At 34.7% G+C, this 21,052-nt stretch overlaps 1 protein-coding gene across 3 annotated transcripts in view; it reads right to left on the reverse strand.

The window, feature by feature from the left end:
• Positions 1 to 21,052, reverse strand: part of DGKB (diacylglycerol kinase beta) — a 354,420-nt gene that overhangs the window by 193,940 nt on the left and 139,428 nt on the right. For all 3 annotated transcript variants that reach the window (XM_087712751.1, XM_087712753.1, XM_087712752.1), the window contains 4 exons: positions 18,202 to 18,275; positions 14,990 to 15,064; positions 9,708 to 9,793; positions 2,099 to 2,188 (listed from right to left, as the gene is read on the reverse strand). In XM_087712751.1, the coding sequence (XP_087568877.1) occupies positions 2,099 to 2,188; positions 9,708 to 9,793; positions 14,990 to 15,064; positions 18,202 to 18,275 (325 nt within the window). The remainder of the gene's footprint in view (positions 1 to 2,098; positions 2,189 to 9,707; positions 9,794 to 14,989; positions 15,065 to 18,201; positions 18,276 to 21,052) is intronic.

The following is a 21,052-nucleotide window of genomic DNA, read 5'->3' on the forward strand; positions in this document are numbered from 1 at the left end:
ATCTTCAAGACATATTCTCCCAAATTTCCAGTCACAAGTTATTAAGATTGATAAATTAAGAGTTAATAAGAATAACATTATTTTCCTGGTTTTGCTTTCTTATTATTAGAAGTTTAGAAAATAAGGGTTAACTTTAAGAAAACTATACAAAATAATGTATTAACTGAATCAAAAAATTAGATGTTATGAATTAGAATTAGAAAGACACCTAAAACTATTTACAGAGAGAAGATCCAAACATGCATAAAGATATGATCTTTAGCAGGCAAAAGTAAAAGATGTAGAAAGTGTAAAAGAGCTGCATGTGGAATCAGAAGAACAAACAATTGATTATATAGTGGAATTGCTTTAAAAGCTATGATTTATTTTTTTCTGAAGCTGTTAAAAACAGATTTGGCGTGGCTCATACAAAGGAATACATAATATTAAGTATATCAAGAGCAACTAGATATGATAGATATGTCCTTATAAGAACAAAAATGATACTGATTTCGTAAGAGTGAAAAAAAAAACCTTAAATCTTTGTCTCAAAGAGATTCATTGTTAGTCAAGATGGGATCTCAAAAACTGTGAGGACACAGTTCAATAGGCAGGTCTAATTTGATGTATGCCTTCCTAACCCATTCTTCCAGCAGAAAAAAATAAGCACAGTAGCTCTGAGAATATGTACAAATTGTAAAATGAAGTAATCTGATTCTAGGTTGTTCATGTTTTATCATTCTGAAATCTCGGAATAATTTACAAAGTTTTTCATGGTTTCTTGTTCATGAAGTAATCAGGTACATACTAATTTATTTTAAGAGCAGAAAAGTATACGGGTTCTCTTAAATGTTAGGAGAAATTAAAGGAATACACAATGAGTGTTCACTAAAGTGGCAATAAATTATGAATTAGAATCTTCTGCAGATAATAAAAGTCATTTTGAGACTTCTCTGGCATCTTAAAGTGGCAGAACTTACAACATCAAAGCCTCCTGTTTCCTTGGCTTATCTTTACATAACATCTTGGGCAGGTTTTCATTCTCCTTCTTTGCATAATCTCACAAATCAAGTAATGGAACAAAAAAATAAATCTGGTCTTCATATTTTGAAGAATGGACACAAGGTTACAGGAGGCTTGTTTTAAATGAAACACTTTTTAAATGTATTCTTTGCCTCCATGGATCCTGGTAGAGAGCGCCATAAGACTGATTGTCTGAAATCTACTGCAGGATAGGAGAAGAAGAAAATAACTATATTTACATCTTGATATTTACTTTGAAAGATATGCAAATATTTACAAATACTGATAAGTAAATTACATTTGAGATCAAATAGCAATAATTTGGTATATTTTCAATTCTCTTTAGGAAAATAATACTATAGTTTATATTTTGATTTTCCTTTACTGTATAATATGTCAATGAAACTCATAAAACTTTTTGATTTTTCACACTGTGCAAATAATATATCCAAAGGAATAAATTTGTGGAAAACCATATCCATTGGTCTCAGGTTCCAAATAAGTGAATGAATGAATATTACACTTGTTAAAAATGAGAGCAAATTAACACAATTAACATATTTTCCACATTTAAATTCTTCTAATATGTTATTTACTAAGGGAACCTGTTGTTAACTGGTCACTGAATTATAAGATCACTGATGTAATACGCTGTACTGTGTAAAATTATTACTGATTTACTACAACAACAACAAAAAGTGGAATTTTTGCTTATGAAGTGAACACAATCAGTTTTTCACAAAGTCAATCATGTTTCCTTAGTCCAACTATAGCTACATAAGTTAATGCAAAGCATTCTGGGAGCTTACAAAACTTCCAGCTGAATTACACAAAGTAAATTAGCTGGCATGGCTATAATATTGAGGAACTGAGACAGACACTTATAGTACCTAATAACAATGTGAATTCCTTCATTTTGATCCTCTGAATTTCTACCAAATTGCAATATGTTAAATATTATATCATAAAGAATTTTTTTTTACAATCATATAGTTTTACATATGTGATGCTTTGGGGAAAAAGACATTAATGATTAAAATGTGAAAATTGATAAAATAAAACACTTTATATTATAAGTAAGTTTATTTTTATTTACCTCCTCCCCATCTCAGACATCTGGCTAAGTCATTCCCAGTTCCAAGAGGGAGAATAGCAACAGGAGGATGCTTAATCAAATTTGCTTTCTCTGTAAATAAAAAATGAAGGCATAGTTTAAGACAAATAGCAGCCAAGACAGAATCTATATATTAAAAATTATATTAATATTATGGTTAGATATGGTTTTAATAAAAAGAATGTGTTCTTAAAATCTATCTATACATATCAACTGAGAAGGACTATGCCAGTAACCTACAAGAGGAAATTGCTATCACCCAAAAACTAATTTTCCACATTTAGGGTATAGTAGATTATGAAAGTAATTATAATGAGCGAAAATCAATGGGGGGAAATCAGTGATTATGGTAACTGATGACTCATCAAGATAAATGTACCCTAATAATATATTGCATTCTGGATTGAGAACTGTAGATAATTTACAAGACAGCGTATGATAAATTATCAGTGTTTCCATTATCCATAGACCAAAGGGTAAAAGATATCATTGAAATTATACAAAAATTAAGAAGTAGAAAACTATATGAACAGCAGCATTTAGTGCAGAGCAGAACTCAAAAAGCTTTGAGCTGGTCCTATTTTATAAGGCAAGTTCTTTTCCCACTGACAGTTAATGACCATACAAACTATACTGGGCATTGGCTGCAAACACATAAAACAGGCATTTGCTAGGAGCAAGAGATGGTTTGTTTGCCATCTCAGTAACATTTCAGATTTCTTAAAGTTATTCTTCTTCCTTCCCAGTTCAGCTTTCTAAATTCTCCTCCTTCACAGAAAAATATGATGTTTGCTGAATTTTGGCTTTTTGGGGGGTGGGGAAGGAAGACGCAAGTTCATGGTCTTGTCATCAGCCACCGACAGATTCATCACCTTGAAGTTAGAAGTCCAGTTCCTCTCTCTCTCACCAACTTTTCCCATTCAGGTGGATGGGAAAAAGAATATGAAGTAGAATGAATCCTACATTATAGAAGCAGGAGGAGATGTATAACTCATTGTTACACTGAATCAGAATGGCCATAGCAATGTGTAGCAAATGCCCATACCTTATACTACGTTAGCAAGATATATCTAAAATTCCCACACAAGTCCTGAATCTGTGACCGGTACTGCTAACAATAGAATGAAATAAGATTTGGTGGTTCTTGATACAAAAAACTACAATAAACTACCCAGTACAAGTTGCTATAAAGGACAAGAGACTATCTAGGTCTCATTTGACCAGGATCTTCACCTGATGAAAAAGGGGTAAATCTAAGTGGAGATACTGTACAGGAAAACAGAAAATAGATAAATCAAGAGCTGTTGCAGGTAGTAGTATAGTAATATAGCCTTTATTCTCATTGTACATCATGTATACAATGAAATTGGTTGAATTGGTCAAAGACAGTAAGTTCTAGGAAGGGAAGAGATGTGAGAAACAGACTCAAGATTTTTCCATCCTATCTTTTGAGACTGTATGGCATAAGAGAGAGTAATGGAAAATCTTGACAAAATATTTTAAGATTCTTAAAGAATCTTAAAATTCTGGGATTCTACAACAATGAGATTGAGTTCATTTCATTTCATTTATTGAATTTATAGGCCACCCAATCCCGGAGGACTCCGGGCGGCTTACAGAAATGGGAAATATTGAGAAAGGGTTAAAACAATAAGACACAACAAGATTAAGAAGAAACACAACATGCACCCAATCTAAGCAGGGCTGGACCTCAATCAAGACGTCAACAGCCCCAGGCCTGCTGGAAAAGCCAGGTTTTGATAGCTTTATGAGAGTGGGTAAGGTCCGGATCTCTGGGGGTAGCTCATTCCATAGGGCCGGAGCGGCAACAGAGAAGGCCCTACTCTGAGGCGTCTCCGGCCGGCATTGTCCAGCTGAAGGCACCTGGAGAAGGCCCATCTGTGCAATCTTATTGGTCTTAGGGAGGTATGTGGCAGAAGACCGTCTCATAGGTATCCGGGTCCTAGGCCATGTAGGGCTTCAGTAGCCTTTGCAATATCTTTTTCTTTACTTGGGCTACTTTATAGACAACTTTCTCTGACGGCAGATATGTGGGGGAAAAATCACTGTATAGATGGCCCAGTTCTCAAGTGAGATTGAATTTTAAAGGGGAGAACTAAATCTAGTGTTTTTATGGCAATAAAGGTAAAGGTTCCCTTCACACATATGTGCTAGTCGTTCCCGACTCTATGGGGTAGTGCTCATTGCCGTTTCAAAGCTGAAAAGCCAGCGCTGTCCGAAGACATCTTTGTGGTCATGTGGCTGGCATGACTTTACACCAAAGGCACATGGAACACTGTTACCTTCCCACCAAAGGTGTTCCCTATTTTCCTACTTGCATTTTTGCATGTTTTTGAACTGCTAGGTTGACAGAATCTGGGACAAGTAGTGGGAGCTCACTGCATTACGTGGAGCTAGGAATTCAAACTGCTGAACTGCTGAACTTTTGATCGATAACCTCAGCGTCTTAGCCACTGAGCCACCATATCCCTTCTATTCAGAAATGCTTGTGCAGCCTTTTCCAATTAGCTCCAATTTTCCTTTTCAGTGGAAATTTGTATTTCTTTTTCAATCAACTTTTTCAGGAATATTGGTGATTACTGCGCCTCATGATTTCTGTAGATAGAAACTATCTAAATTCTGCATTTTTAAAATATTATTTACCAAACCAGGGCTTAGAAATCTACCACAATTATTCTGCAGAAGAGTGTAACTGGACTTCAAACATACTCACACACAGCAAGTAATTTATTGCAAACTGTCAGGATTTCCTGTACATTTTTGCAGGAATAGTAATAACACAGTTTAACCTGTAAGTGAATATTTATGGTTTCAAACATTCAGATGATCCTTTCTAATGTTAAATTTTATATAAAAATTACCATTCAATAAACATTAAAACAGGCAGAACAGCATCCAGCATGAAAAATTAAATATAAGAAACAAAAAAAGTATACAAGTAATATCTTAAATAAAAAAATAACTTATTTATAAAAACTGTTATTATGTATAATGATTTAAATCTTATTTTTATTTGTAGCTGTTTTAAATTTCATTTAATGAAACTTTTACATGTCTATCCTTAATCACTAATCTTTACTTCTATGTTTTATATTTTGCAAGTATTATTTCTACTTCCTCTCAAAATAATGATTTCATGCATGTCACATATCATAACTATTTCTAATTGAAAGAATTGTTCATCTTTCATAATACTACCTGAGATTTAGATAGGCACTTCAATTTAAAAATACATCTAAAATTTGTATTTGTATTTTGTATTTCACTTTATTTGTATGCCGCCCTTTTCCCTGGGGGGACTCAGGGCGGCTCACAGTTCAAAAGGGGGGGGGGAGGACAAACAATTTACAACATAAAGACACAACATCATTTAAGAACTCAACAGTCATACAATTCGAGTAGGGGTTAGAGTCTTTAACCCCAGGCCTGCCGGATTTTAAGGGCGGTGTGGAAGGTCTGGAGGGTGGTGAGGGTCCGGATCTCCACGGGGAGTTCGTTCCAGAGGGTCGGAGCAGCCACCGAGAAGGCTCTCCTCCGGGTAGTTGCCAGTCTACACTGGCTGGTTGATGGAATTCGGAGGAGGCCTAATCTATGCGATCTTATCGGTCTAGTGGAGGTAATTGGCAGTAGGCGGTCTCTCAAGTACCCAGACCAATACCATGAAGGGCTTTGTAGGTGACAAGTAGCACCTTGAAGCGCACCCGGAGATCAACAGGCAGCCAGTGCAGCTCGCGGAGGATAGGTGTTACGTGGGTGAATCGAGGTGCACCCACGATCGCTCGCGCGGCCGCATTCTGGACCAGCTAAAGTCGCCAAATACTCTTCAAGGGCAGCCCCATGTAGAGCACATTGCAGTACTCCAGCCTAGAGGTCACAAGGGCACAAGAGTGACTGTTGTGAGGGCCTCCCGGTTCAGGTAGGGACGCAACTGGTGCACCAGGCGAACCTGGGCAAATGCCCCCCTGGTTACAGCTGACAAATGGTGTTCAAATGTCAGCTGAGGGTCCAGGAGGACTCCCAAGTTGCGAACCCTATCTGAGGGGCGTACAATTTGACCCCTCAGCCTGAGAGATGGAACACTTGGCCAATTCGTGGGAGGGAAGCACAACAGCCACTCGGTCTTTTCTGGATTGAGCACAAGCTTGTTAACCCTCATCCAGTCTCTAACACCCTCAAGACCCTGGCTCATCACGTCCATCGCTTCATTGAGTTGGCACAGGGCGGACAGATACAACTGTGTATCGTCCGCATACTGGTGGTATTTTATCCCGTGCCGTCGGATGATCTCACCCAGCGGTTTCATGTAGATATTGAAAAGAAGGGGGGACAGGACCGAACCCTGCAGCACCCCATGCGTTAGGGGCCTAGGGGTTGATCTCTGCCCTCCGACTAACACCGACTGCAACCTGACCGAGAGGTAAGAGGAGAACCACCGTAAAACAGTGCCTCCCACCCCCACTTCCCGCAGTCGTCGCAGAAGGATACCATGGTCGATGGTATCGAAAGCCGCCGAGAGGTCAAGGAGCACCAGGATGGAGGCATGGCCTCCATCCCTGGCTCTCCAGAGATCATCAGTCAACGAGACCAAAGCGGTTTCTGTGCTGTAGCCAGGTCTGAAGCCGGACTGGAATGGATCGAGATAACTGGCTTCCTCCAAGGATCGCTGGAGCTGAAAGGCCACCACCTTCTCAACAACCTTCCCCACAACGGGGAGGTTGGAGACTGGACGATAGTTGTTTAAAATGGCTGGATCCAAGGATAGTTTCTTCAGGAGGGGTCTCACCACCGCCGCCTTTAAAGCGGGGGGAAAGACCCCCTCCCGTAGGGAGGCGGTAACAACCGCCTGGATCCAGCCTCGTGTCACCTCTCTGCTGTTTACAACCAGCCAGGAGGGGCACGGGTCCAGCACACATGTGGAGGCACCAACAGCTCTCATCGCCTTGTCCACGTCCTCAGGGGTAACAGCTTGAAAATCAATCCAGCGATGGTTTACCAGATTATCCCTTAGTGCCTCGGCTGGTTCTGCAGAATTGGAGTCCAGGTCCGCCCGGAGCCGAGCAACCTTGTCCGCGAGAAATTGGACGTAATCCTCAGCCCTGCCCTGCAGCGGATCGCCCGTGTCCCTCCTATTTAGGAGGGAACGGGTTATCCTAAACAGGGCGGCTGGGCGTGACTCGGCGGACGCAATCAGAGAGGCAATATGTGATCTCTTAGACATCCTGATTGCTCGGATGTACTCTCTGATGCAGGTTGTTAAAAGTGCTCGGCTCGATTCGGATTTACTGGACCTCCAATTGTGCTCTAGGCGTCTCTTCCGGTGCTTCATCTCCCGGAGTTCCTCAGTGAACCAAGGAGCCTTCCGGGATCCACTGCCTCGGAGCGGCCGTAAATACAACAAAAGGATTTAGTAAGATTCCTAGTCCAACTAATAAAAAAACTGAATTGAATTTGCATTTTGCATCAGCTAACCATGACAGATCTCCTGGTTTTTCATCTTGAGGCAGATAGTGAAAGGTTTATCAAACTTTGATGGAGATATATAATTTCATAAAAATTATAATTTTATTGTTGGAATGGATTTTTACACTTCCATACAATTTTTATTGGAAAGTGGGAAATAAATAAATAATCATTCAATCAATCAGGATCACTCACAAACACACACACACACACACACACACACCTTATTATTCATAGTACCCCTGAAAATCAAACAAATTCTTAGCTTATGTTTTGGATGCAGCAGAAGCTTCTGCTACTGCTGCAGCATCTCCCCCAAATATCCTTCAGATTCTCCCATAATTGACTGTAGCCATTTCTTTCGGTCAAAAATCTTATCAACTTCCATTCATGGATCCATTTGTTATATACATTATAACTGCAGATCTGGACAATTTTCATATGGTCTCAAACATTTCCTTTTTGGAGAAGGTTGTTGGCTTCCATCTCTAGAGGACCATGGAATAAGTGGAATACCTGGATCTTTTTCAGTCAGGATTCCTTCCCCAACTTGATCGTTTAGTAGCTTTAATACTAGCTTTAATACTATGAATCACAGTATCTTTCTTTGGGGATTGGAGTGAGACACACTGTGTTGCAATGGTTCTCCTCCCTTTTCAAGGCCAGTTCCAGTTACTGTTGGGTGGGGGAGAAGTTGAGCCGAAGGTCCCCAGTTTGTGGATGCCTTGGAATCCTTCTCTCTCCCCGCTCCTAGTTACTTGAGCACCTGGGTTAGGTCATTCATCCCCATATGTGTGATGTAATCAGTATGATAATAATACCCAATTGCATACTTGGGCTAAACAAGGGATAACACCAACGACTACTCCTGGGGTATAGAGATATTAGGATCTACATGAGAGGAAAGTCTTTTGCTCAATCCTTGCAAGACTGACTGGCTCTGGGTTTTAAGGCCTGTGGATAGCCAGTAATGGAGAAAGCCCTGTGGTATCCAGTGGAAGGAAAAAGCAGATCTAAGGACCATGAGGTCCCAAAGGGGTGGGAAGCATATGAAAGAATATCTAAAGGGTGGAAAGATCCAGGAAAAACAGGTCTGGGCCTGATTGGCCTCCTATGGCTTCCTCACCCCTGAGGTTTAATGATCAGTGTGGTCAATGAACAAGCACATTAGGGAGAGCAAGGATGGGAGTCATTTAGCAAGTTGATTATATGGTTACTTTGCTTAATGATTGTCAGAATTTGTCATAAAATGGGCAGAAGCCATTATAGTTATAGGTCACACACATGTATTATTTCATAAATATTAATATATTGATTAATTTTACGTAACATTTATATTATGCATCCATGTTAGATTATCTATTTAGCAAATCTTAAGAGTTAAAGATAATGAGGGGTCTGAAAGCTGAATCATATGATGAATGGTTGCAGAAACTAGATATGCCTAGAGTAACAAAAGAAGAACTAGGAGTAAGATGATGGCAGTATTCCAATATATGGGCTGTAATAGATAAGAGATGGTCGCCCTATTCTCCTAAGCACCATAGGACAGAACAAGAAGTATCAGGTGAAAGATTATCAAATAGAAATCCAACCTAGAATAAGAACAATTAATCAAAAGTTGAGGGTACTCTCTCATAGGAGGTTTTCAAGAAGAGATTAGATAGTAATTTATCTGGAATGATATAGGTTCTCTCGCTTGAGCAGGGGGTTGAACTGGAAGATATCCAAAGTCCCTTCCAACTCTGATATATTATGTCTTATGTTTAAATATCTCTTAAATATTGAAGTATAAGGTCATTATGTAGGATATTATCATTTGATGAACTGTATCTTATATTATTGGCAAAATGTGTATTAACAAAGAATTAAAATAAGATATTTCCTATCAACAATATATGAAAGCATCTCAACAACTACAAATATCTGTTTCATAATTTCCCCAAACTCTCATAATCAATTTCCTTTCTGTAACCTCCCTTCTTTTAATTACTCCAATGTGAAGCAAAGAAAATTTGGAGTCTTCTGATGAAATTAGAAAGATTTATACAAAAAGAGAAAATTTCAGACATTACTTACTAGTTTTATGTAAAACAAAAATGTATGTTACCTATGCAGTCTAAAATCCAACCTACGGTTCCATCACCACCACATGCCAATACTCTAAAGTCAGAAACATCTCGAAAAAAATTTAATCTGAAAAAGTTAAAAAAAATGAAATTATATCTCAGAAGTTTGCTTTATAATACATTGAACAGAATACACAGGAGTTACACTTGCTAACTTTGGGGGGGAAAACCAGCTAAATTTGGCTTGCAGTAGGACAGCATATACTTCATAACAATTATAATTTTTAAATACAATGTGTATGTTATATGGGCATGTTATATAAGTCTTAAGATAGTAATTACTGCAAAAGGATATAATAAAATTAGTTTCATTATAGAAAAGTTTATTGTGATAAGCATAATATTCATTTCCTGGGAAAGTATATTTCATCTCCTGGGAAACTATATTTTAAGGTATAACGATTAACTGGTATGTAGATGCCAACCAGTTGTAAAGATCATCATTTTTCAGATTTGAATCTTTGCAACCTCCAGCTAATTGTAAGTTTTTAAACACAATTTAGAACCAAATTAAATCTCCACCATACAGTAGATATAATGTATTTCCATTGCAAAATAATTCTCTAATGTAATGAGGATGTCTGCTTTTAAAACAATATCTTACTTAATAATTCTTAATTTAAATTATACCAACAGTTTATGAGATATAAAATGTATATGAAAGTTGCAACACATAAGCAATTAAATATAGTAAAGCTATGATGAAGTAAATATTTATATATGTGAATACTTTCATAAAATAAATCAGAAACAGAAAACATAACCTGTGAAAGGAAAAATGGAAGTAGCACATTATAGGCTGTGATTTTCATTTTTGGTAAATTATCTGGACTGTACAAAACTGAAGCATATTTGTAATCAATGAGTAACAAATTTTTGCAGTTTATAACCCCAGTTAATAATAAACAGATTGAGGTCTAATACAGTAATTACTTTTCAAAAAAGACATGAAAACACTAGGTATGAAAGCAAAATAGGTCATCACTTCCAGAGCCATTATGCTCAGAGTTCATTGAAATATTGCTGCAGTAAAATCAAACACACTCCTCAATGGCAGTTAAAAGCCTAAAATTCAGAGTGGGGAAGTATCTATTCTATACAGAAAGAACTAGTATTGAAACACCATTGGAAGATCCACTGACCAATGATAAAATATGGTTTATAATAAATATCTAAATGAGATATTAGGAATTATCTTTATTTATCTAAAAGAAGTTAAGTTCTAGTTCATAAAATGGTAAGCAATTATGTTTTGAAGAATCAATTCTGCTCATTCCTGCATGGGAAACTAAATACATATAAGCCTTTGAGATAGTTCTGTCCCACTTGCTTTCTTCTAGAAGTGCTGGATGTTGGTAAGGATTTTGCTAGGGACTAATAAAAGTTCAAGTACAGTTAAAAGAAATAGGTTATGCAGGATCATGCAATTCCAATTTATCCTTCCTTTTCCCAAATATCTATCTGAGGTTAATGTTTATGGTTATAGTTACTATTATAGTCAAATTATAGACTGCTTTGGTTACTAAAGAATTTAAAATGGCAAGGTAAGTATTTTATCAGGCAATCTTTCATCATGAGAGACATCAGTTCAGAAGTCCTAATTTCAGGCAAAAGGTTATATTAGATATCTCAGGATATTTTTGCGATCAATATAAAAACTAGATTGAATTATCTGCTACAATGTCTATTACCCTTTTTAAGCTGGCCAGTTTCTGGGAATGCTTTTTCCTGATAGATGTGGACATTTCATTGAGCAACATTCCTAGGATGACTCAGGATTCATTCATCTATTCAGGAATTTCAATCTACCCAGATTGTAGAGACCAGACAGCTGCTTGTCTAAAATGGTATAGGATCTCCTCTTGTACAGGTTGTTGGACTAGAAGACTCCAAAGTACCTTCCAATTTGGTTATTCTGTTAACTGTAGCAATGATCAGTAGGGACAGGTGATAGCTTATGAGAGAATGCTTGCAACTATTAGTTCCCAAATTAAATTATAAAGAACTGTCCAGTGTGCCTATATTTTTTATTTCCTCATTTTAAAAAAAAATCACTATCAGAAAAGGAAAACAGAGAATGATTTTATTTTTGATCTTTCTCAGCAACCATAATAGTGACAACATATTTAAAATATAATTTCTTAGACATCAAAATTAACACTGTTTTATATACTTTTGCAAGTTAGTAAAGCAGTGCTTTGAGAAACTAAGGATCACATAAATATCCTATCACAGCTTTATACAACTTAATATAAATGCAAGATTTGAGAAAGTTGAAGAAAAACAATTGCAGGGATTTAAAATGGCATAATTTAGAAGTTTTTCCTTGCCAGGAAAAGTGACCTTTGTGCTTTTTATAGACTGAATTACTATTTATACAATTGTTGCTTATTTATAATATGAATATTGCCTAAATTTCAGATTATTCTGTACAACTAAAGTGTAGTAGTTGTGGAGGAAATGGTTTGCTCCTACAAAACAGTGGAACGCTTTTTAAAAGTAAAACAGTTGCATATGACAAACTGCACTGTGTACCAGAATGGCAATTTTCATATCACCTTGTTAAACAAGCCTTTTTTCAAAATGTATTGTTTATTTTACATTTACGTCCAGCTGCAGAGCCTGTATGGTCTCTCCAATTTACACTCATTTTCTTTTGCTGGGATTTTAATATCAAAGTTCATATTAACTAAACAATGTATTTTTGTCAATCTAATTATTGATAAAAAAATAAATCCACAAAGCTAATACTTAAAGTTAAGCTTCAAAAAATATATTTAAGCATTCCAAAGGCATATATTTGATTTTACGGAGAGCCCACTTTACTGTTTTATTAAGATTGGACTGAATTTGGTCCTTAGAGAAATGAGGTATACTGAAGAATAGATAGAAACTATCCTTGTTGTTTTTTTCTCTCATCACCACTCTCACTTTTTTAATTTATTTTTTAAATTTGTATGTAAATATACAGAGCAGACCTTTACAACAAGGATGCCATCAATTTGTAAATTTGCAAGTGACAGAAGCAGAAATTACATGGAGTAATTATACCAAATTAAGTAATAATATAATTAAAATGTAATTTCAGTAATAGTAAAGTAATTAAATTCATTTAATTTACATTTCAATTAAATCAAATGTATTGTTTGTCCTGCTCCTTCTCAATTTCTTGCCCTGCTCTACCTGTTTTTTGGAAAGGAATTGTATAGTCTCTGCACAAACATTGCGAAACGAAAGGTATTTGCAACAAAATACACATACAGCTAAATTAGGGATGCTCACCAGTCTCCTTAAAGCTGCTTTGCTCAAATAACAATGTGACTAGTTTGCTTCAGATTGTTCTGTTTCAATCTGTTTTAAAACTTCTAGCACTTGTGAAAAGGCTCAAAAGATTTTTTTTATAACTGCTGTAGGAAAAGAGATGTTCCTTTTCTGATTGAAAAGAAAACTAATAGGCACTAAAGGCATGCTGCCAACCCCACCCTTTATACCTTTCCTCTGATTTAGAGTAATTGAATTTACTAAACCAAGATTTTTACAATGTACTCCATAGAATTCTATAGTTCTGTATAAAGCTGATAGACCTCCATAGAGTAAAGCTGATAGACGTCCATAGAGTTTAAGAAGCAAACCCCACCACCACCACATACTTGAAAACATACAATTTTTTATAAGTAGTTTTGTGTTTTGATCAAGAGTTCAGTACTTTTTTTAAATTAACAGTTCTGCAGCCTGGGGAAAAATTGAAAAATCATGTACTAGCCTAGGATGGTCTTAGTAGCATAGCAGTAAGAATTAATTCACCTTATTTACACTCATCTACTTTTAAGTCATGTTAGTTAAGGTAAAAATTATGAAAAAATGTAGACATAAATGAGAAATTATCCCTTAAAAGTACAAATAAATCCACATTAGCTCTATTATAAGTCTCATTGAAGAAATTTTAAAAAGAAAGAATAAGAATAGCAATAAATTAGACAGTAGAAGTAACTAAAATCCTATATTTGAAAATTGGACTAATTAAATCAATATACTGAGAAGTTACTGAAATCAAATACACTTTGTTGTTCATCCTCAACACAAATAATTAGGAACTCAGAAACAGATAGCAATAACCAGGAAAAAGAACAAAAAACATCTGACTTTTCAAATGGAGTGAATCTGAGAACAGTTATTTCATTTCTGAGTAATGAACTATAATACAGACAGAGATATGTTAAACTATCAAAATAATAATGTTTTGGAAGATATTCAGTGAATCATAATGACTGAAGAAGCAGTACATTAACCTTCTTTTCAAACGTTCATGGATATTTGAAAAGAAATATGATTGAGAAATGATAAGAGACAATAGAAAAATGGAGCAGTAATTCCAGTCATATTAGACCTTTTAAGTAGAGTTGGCCAGAGACAAGCTAACATACCCTTTTCCAGCTGACTACTTATTGTTCCAGTTGAATTTATGACTTATATTTAAGCATGTGTTCAGAGCTTTGTGGAATTTGGTCCCACGAACTATGCTTTCCAGTTTTGAAATCCAGCCTGGCCCATGATAGCTGCCTTTAAAAATGTCTCAGGGCTGTAAGGATAGGTCTTTTAGGAATCCTAACTGGCAGGTGGAATCCTAACTGGCAGGTGAAAGACAACGATACACTCAGTAGAAATAATGTGTGGCCCTGACCCTTTGACTTCTTATTTGTAAGCCTATGTTAATTGAACTAACTAGATTTATAAAGCCATATTGTTACTGATAGCCATGACAAAGAAGTAAAAATCACAAATATATGTATATGTACACACATGGCCTGGAAAGTCAGAATTAATTCTATTTGCATAAGAAAAACAGAAATAAACAAGGCTATGCAATATTGGACAGATAATTAATCAGATGTTTTTGCAATTTTTCTTTACTAATGTTTCAAAACTAAACTTAAATGACAAAAAAGAAAATGGGAAATAATATTTACATTTAAAAATGAATAGTCACAAAACACTACCTTCTTTTGGCATTGTACTACTATGTGTACATGTGTGATTATTCTTTTCTTAAAAGCACTGTAAGACTTTTTAAAAACTTTATTAATATATATCAAGTAGAATGTAATTTTTATATTTAAAAATCTGGAAGAACCCTCAACTATGTCATCAAGTTACAGCAATGTATTTCTTCACTTAATTTCTCTTTACACAATATTTCCAGAACATCATTTTGTTTTAGGCTACGTTATTTAATAAGTTCATATTTGACAACATGCAGACTTACCCTGGCATTGGTCCATTTCCTGAAAGGCTGTAAACCTGACGAGGATTCAGAAGATACTGAAATTTCCTATAAATTCTATGGTTGAAGATAGAAAAATATTTGAATTTTATTGGCAACAAATTATGTTTTGGCAGTTTTACCACATAACAATATGTTGGATTAAACGAAGTCATACTGCATCCCACACTATGCTTACCAATGTTAATATTTCAGGATAAATAGACGGATGAACACATTTATTCTGCATTATTTGTAAACATGGGCAAAATCAAGTAAATAAGAAATCAAACAAGAACTAGTTAAGAAAGACCTTAAATTCATTTCTACAGAATGTACTGAACTTCACACTGCTTTTCAAAATCTATTTGCCATATATCAATAGCTTACCAAGGTGCAGAGCATTTTAAATCTTGGTCCTGTCTATGGCAAAGATAGCATACTTGCAGACCCTTGAGCCAACTTCACTTTTGTTATTGTTGCCTAAAATTTTGCTCAATCAAACATTTTGGAATTCTATCACTAAATGAACATTTCTCTATTTTTAAAAATCTAAGAGAAAAGTCATAATTTAGGAATTCCATAATAACTTAAACAGAATTGAAAGACAGCTTGTAGTTCATAAATATTTATTTCAGTATAAAAGTTTATTGAATTTAGTGTAACACCTGTTGAAGTTCCCTTGGAAGTAGCAGAAAAGAATTAATATCATTGACTGTTTTGCAAGAATCACACTTTCATGTATAAGACAAAATATGCGGTCATGAATAACAAACATCAAAGTGTAATTTTTTTGAACTCTCACAATGGTTGGGCCAATCATCTGGAACATTTTTGTTTTGAAGGTTTCAAAATGAAGATGTGTGTGTGTAAGGCCTGCAGAAATTTAAGGCAGTCGTAATATTACACAAAAAAGTCAACACCACATGTTCTGAATTTTTCAGTTGGAGTGGAGTTTAAGAAGCAAAATATGCCTTAAGCTTTAGCAAATTCAAGATACCCTCTTTTTCCAAAATCCTAAATTGGTCCCATCCGTTCTTATGACAGTAGGACATCTTTGACTGCATGCCATAAACTTTTCAGAAGTAAAATGCTTTAAAAGGCACAATATGTGATAATAAGTGGGTGTTCAAGCATAACTGATGTTTTAGAATCTAAAGTATTACTTTAGATCTTTTGACCATGTTTATTTGTTCTTTAAAAAGGCCTCACCCAAATAAATCAAGCATTTGATTATCTGTTTCTTAAAGAATTCATGTGTACAGATAGTCTTCAACATATGACCACAATTGAGCCCAAATTTTCTGTTGCTAAGTGAGACAGTTGTTAAATGAATTTTCCCCTTTTTATGTCCTTTCTTGCCATAGTTGAAAAGTGAATCAGTGCATTTGCTAAGTTAGTTGCATGGTTGTTAAGTGAATCTGGCTGTCCCATTGACTTTGTTTGTCGGAAGGTCGCAAAAGGTAATCAAATGACCCCAGAAGACTGGAACCATCATAAATATCAGTCAGTGAGCAAGCATCCAAATTTTGATTATATGACCATGGAAATGCTACACCGGTTTTAGTGTGAAAAAAAGTCGTAAGTCACTATTTTCAGTGCCATGGTAACTTCAAACAGTCACTAAATGAACTGTTGTAATTCAAGGACTACCTGTATAATATTTCAATATAAAAATATAAGGCTGGATCTCTTATATATTTTACATCCACCTACACATTTGCCAATGGCTGCTCATTGGTTAATGTTAATTAGATTTTTCAGAAATTAAATGCATCCATTATTCCTAGTCTGAATGTGGTCCAGGAAAAGGGAACAGAAAGTCACATGAGTGACTTCCTTTTGAATGAACTGTAACTATCATGACTACCGGAGCAGACAACTGACATGAGCAATTGCTTGCAATTTTAGACCAAATCAACACATCACCCTAATACCTATGCTTTTCCCTTTTTCATTTGAATGAGAAAATGGTTGATTGTTATTTTAAGCTATTACTTTTTTTTGCTTAATAAAGCCTTCCAGGGGGAAAGTTTTTGCAAGATAACTAGAAAGTTACAAGCTGGTCCGCATACATAATGTACTTTTATGTCTTGTGAACAATGGGATCAAAGAACCAGACAACTGAAAGCTAGAATTCGGCAAGAGATTTTAAATAAAAAAACACAGAATTATGGCAGACTAAATAAAGTAGAACAAAATAGTTAGGTAAAGTTAAAGTAGCAGTAGATAGCTAAGCACGTCCTCATGGGCCTTAGTTTAATTTTAAAAAGACTTTTTCAAAATCATGTTTCTGGTGAAAGATATCTGTTTTTTCCCTAACAATAATCTTCTAGGCAAGAAAAAAGAAAAAAAGGAAAGGAGGAAATGAAACTACGCCATTTTTCTTGTTGCTTACTTTACACACACACACACTATGAATATGCAATAGACCTCCCAAGAAATAATTCTTGCGATCATGTGGTTCTGGACAAGGTGGGGGGGAGTCAAAGGAATACAGAGATCTGTTATTAGGAAAAAGAAAGAATAATAGTAAGAATATAAACTAAAGGGCTGATAGTTTATCTATCCTTTAGATAAACTATTTATTCTTCCTTTAAAAAGAAGACTGCAGAATCAATATTTCAAGTCATGGAAAGTATCATAAGTTTTTTTTTTAAGGAAAGGTGGCCAAAATAGTGTTATAATTGGAATATTCAAAAGGAACAGAAGGTCCAGAGAAATCACAAATCCAACAGCATTATCAATTCAGCTCCAATGATATTGAAACAGAAACCCCAATAACCACAGTTAGTTATAATTAATAAATCCCATTAGTAATGGAACATCATAACTGTAGTCATAATATTTATTTTATAGGCTATATTTATTGTGGTCTATAAAATAAAACTGCTTCAATAAGCCAAGAGCTTACCAAGGATGGGGCAATTTCTCAATTTGAAACATATTCCAAACAAGAAAAGGATATAACTGTAGGTAAATAAATAAATGTAGAAATAGAAACATAACCTAATTTAATTAACAAATTGGTCATAGTTCAACATCATTTTATTATTAACATTGTCCTATGTAATTAGCGTTAAGTAGCTTTGGAAAACAAAATGTAAAAAACATGCATTCATGTTTTTTCTCTTCAAAAGGTAATTAAATGAATTGGTTTTCTTCCTAAATCAAACTGATGTAAGCCCTTAGAAAGATCATCAAGAAACACATACCTTTCTCCTTGTTTTCCTCCACTTTTAGGGTTAACAAAAACTAGAAGTGGTTGAGTACCTGAAACTGGTGTGATCTAAATTTAAAGAATTCAAAGAAAAATAATTCAGTTTTCTTCAATATTTTATATTATATTACTAATATAAACATTAGTAATGTTTACTAATTATATTACTAATATAAACACTAAGCTCTCTACACATACAATTAGACTCCTAGGCAGATATATATATATATATGTGTTTGTGTGTAAATTCTAATCTGTCTCTCCATATATTTTCAATTAGCATATACATTTATGAAAAATCATAAATATAAGGGTATTAATGAAATATATTTCTAATAACCTTTATTTTAAGAGTGTGCCTAAAGCTATTGTCCTTCATACATCCTTAAAGTATAACTTCTAGCAACTTCATTCTTCAGAAATGTAGGTATCTACCTTGTGCACCAAATATTACATAATGTACCATTTTGAACATCTCCAGTAAAATATTTTTGTCAGAAATTAAACAGAAGTATGTTGCATAACAAAACAGAAAAAATATGCTCTATAAATCTTATTATTAAGATTCCTAGAACCAAATCATACAATCCAAAAGCTTACCAAAGATAGGACCCTTTTTGGTGAAAAACAGATTTGCTTTTACTAATGGGTTTGCACACAGTTTTGTCTATTTTAAATCCAAATAAAAGTAGAAGCCCTTACTTTTTCTGAATAAGGGGAAAAAAACTACAGGTCAGGGAATTCAGACAGGATTCAGTGACACAATTTGGGCAGTCATTGTATTGGTGAGAGGAAGATCTATAAGGCATATACATTTCTGTGTACATAAAATCACATCCTTTTTCAACAACTGTCACATATTTAATGCTTATTTAGAAATTTAATCAATGATATTTATTTAGTTCAATTCCAGGATTGTTTATTCCTGTGAATGAAGCATAAACCAGTGGTTTTCATTGTGACAAAGATTGACTGTCTCTTAGAACTCTCTATGGGTTCAGGTTAATTAATGAGACTCATCTTAAGCTTATACATGATATATTACTTCCTCTAATTAGAAATAATAAACCTGATCATTATGCTGGTTAAGCTGGAAAGAAATAAGATGAATGTGCTTAACTATGATTAATAACAGTTGCACTTAAGAAGTGATTCTCTCTGCCACTGAATTGCCTGCATAGTCCTTTATGACTATGCTTTTTAATATTTTTCGTACTAAAAAGCTTCATGGATAAAATATTCCTTCCATAGTGAATATTCTAAGAAGAAAATATATTACCAAATTAGACGAACAGAAAATTATCTGTTTTTATATGTAATGAAGAATTGGCAGAATTCTCAAATTTATTGCAAGTTTTATAAGCAAAATTTAAATAATTTAAATATATTAAATAAGTTAAATAGTAACAGATATTGCAAAACTTTAATCAAGAGTCATATATCATGTTTCCCTGAAAATAAGACAGGGTCTTATTTTGTTTTGGCCCCTGAAATAAGCACTTGGGCTTATTTTTGGGGAGGTCTTATTATTTTTGAGCTGCAGGAGGCAGCGAGCGTGGTCACCTCATGGCCGCTGCTGTATTGCAATATTTTGGGGAGGGCTTATTTTCTGGGGAGGGCTTATTTTCAGGGGAGGGCTTATTTTAGTGCATGCATTCAAAACCCCGATTGGGCTTATTATCTGGGGAGGCCTTATTTTCAAGGAAATATGGTAATATAATATTACCATTCATAAAATAGTGGTATAGAAACATAAACATATTATGTGCTTGTATAAAATCTTTGTGTGCATGTGTGTTGTTATTTTGTTTTCTTTATTCTTTTTCTACTTTCTGCTTTTCTTTTCTACTTAATTAAAGCATTTTTTAAAGTAACTTGTTTTTTTTACTTGGTGCAATGAGAATATTAGAGCATCTATACTGTGATTTTTTTCTGTTGAAATACAAATTATCCTAGAATCATAGTTATGATATTATTTTCCTTCCATAAAGATTTTGTTCTGGTTGTTAACTGTTACTTCTATTGAAGATCAATCATATGTTTCAGATAATTACTTAGATATACCTATATACCTTCCTGACTTACCTACAATTTTGTAACAGAACTTCTATCACAAAACAATGTGCTCATTTAGTGAGTTGTGCTGGGTTTTACAACTGTTTTTATTATCATTAAGGTAATCATGAAGTTGTTTAGAAAATCTGGCTTCCCCTATTGATTTTGCTTGTCAGAAGCCAGCTGGGAAAGTCACAAGTGGCAATCATGCAATCCTGGGATACTGCAACATATGCTACTTTTCAAATGCTCATATAGTCATCATGTGAAAGCAGGGAACCTGCAACAGTCATAAAAGTGAGCACTGGTCATAAGGCAGGTTTTTTTTCTCAGTGCCATTGAAACTTCAAACTGTCACTAAATGATCATAAATTGAGGGCTTCGGGTACACAGTTTAATCCCTACATCAGCTTTATTTAAGGAGTTATTATTTAAAGGAGTTTTTATGAGTCCTTTTTTTAAAAAAAAATCTTTGTATCAAACAATAATTCAGCCAGTGATACAATCTTAGGTATAGGATGGCAGAACAAATTTGACATGCAAGTGCGCTTTAAAAATAGAAACTTCACATATACAAAATTGGGGTTTACTATATATAGTACACTATAGATTTACATATAAATACTGTACTTGGAATAATGTACTGTATGCAGTTCTGAACAACTAAAATGATAAGATATCTAGAAGTGGTCCCCTATAATGAATGGCTACTCCAATTATTATTTTTTAGTTTAGAAAGTGAACAAAAGTACAAATAAAATACTGAAAAATATTGACAGAAATCTTTATCC

This window comes from Thamnophis sirtalis, unplaced genomic scaffold (genome assembly GCF_051295495.1).
Source record: "Thamnophis sirtalis isolate CommonGarterSnake01/CBP01778 unplaced genomic scaffold, rThaSir2_p1.2 scaffold_4, whole genome shotgun sequence".
NCBI lineage: Eukaryota > Metazoa > Chordata > Lepidosauria > Squamata > Natricidae > Thamnophis > Thamnophis sirtalis.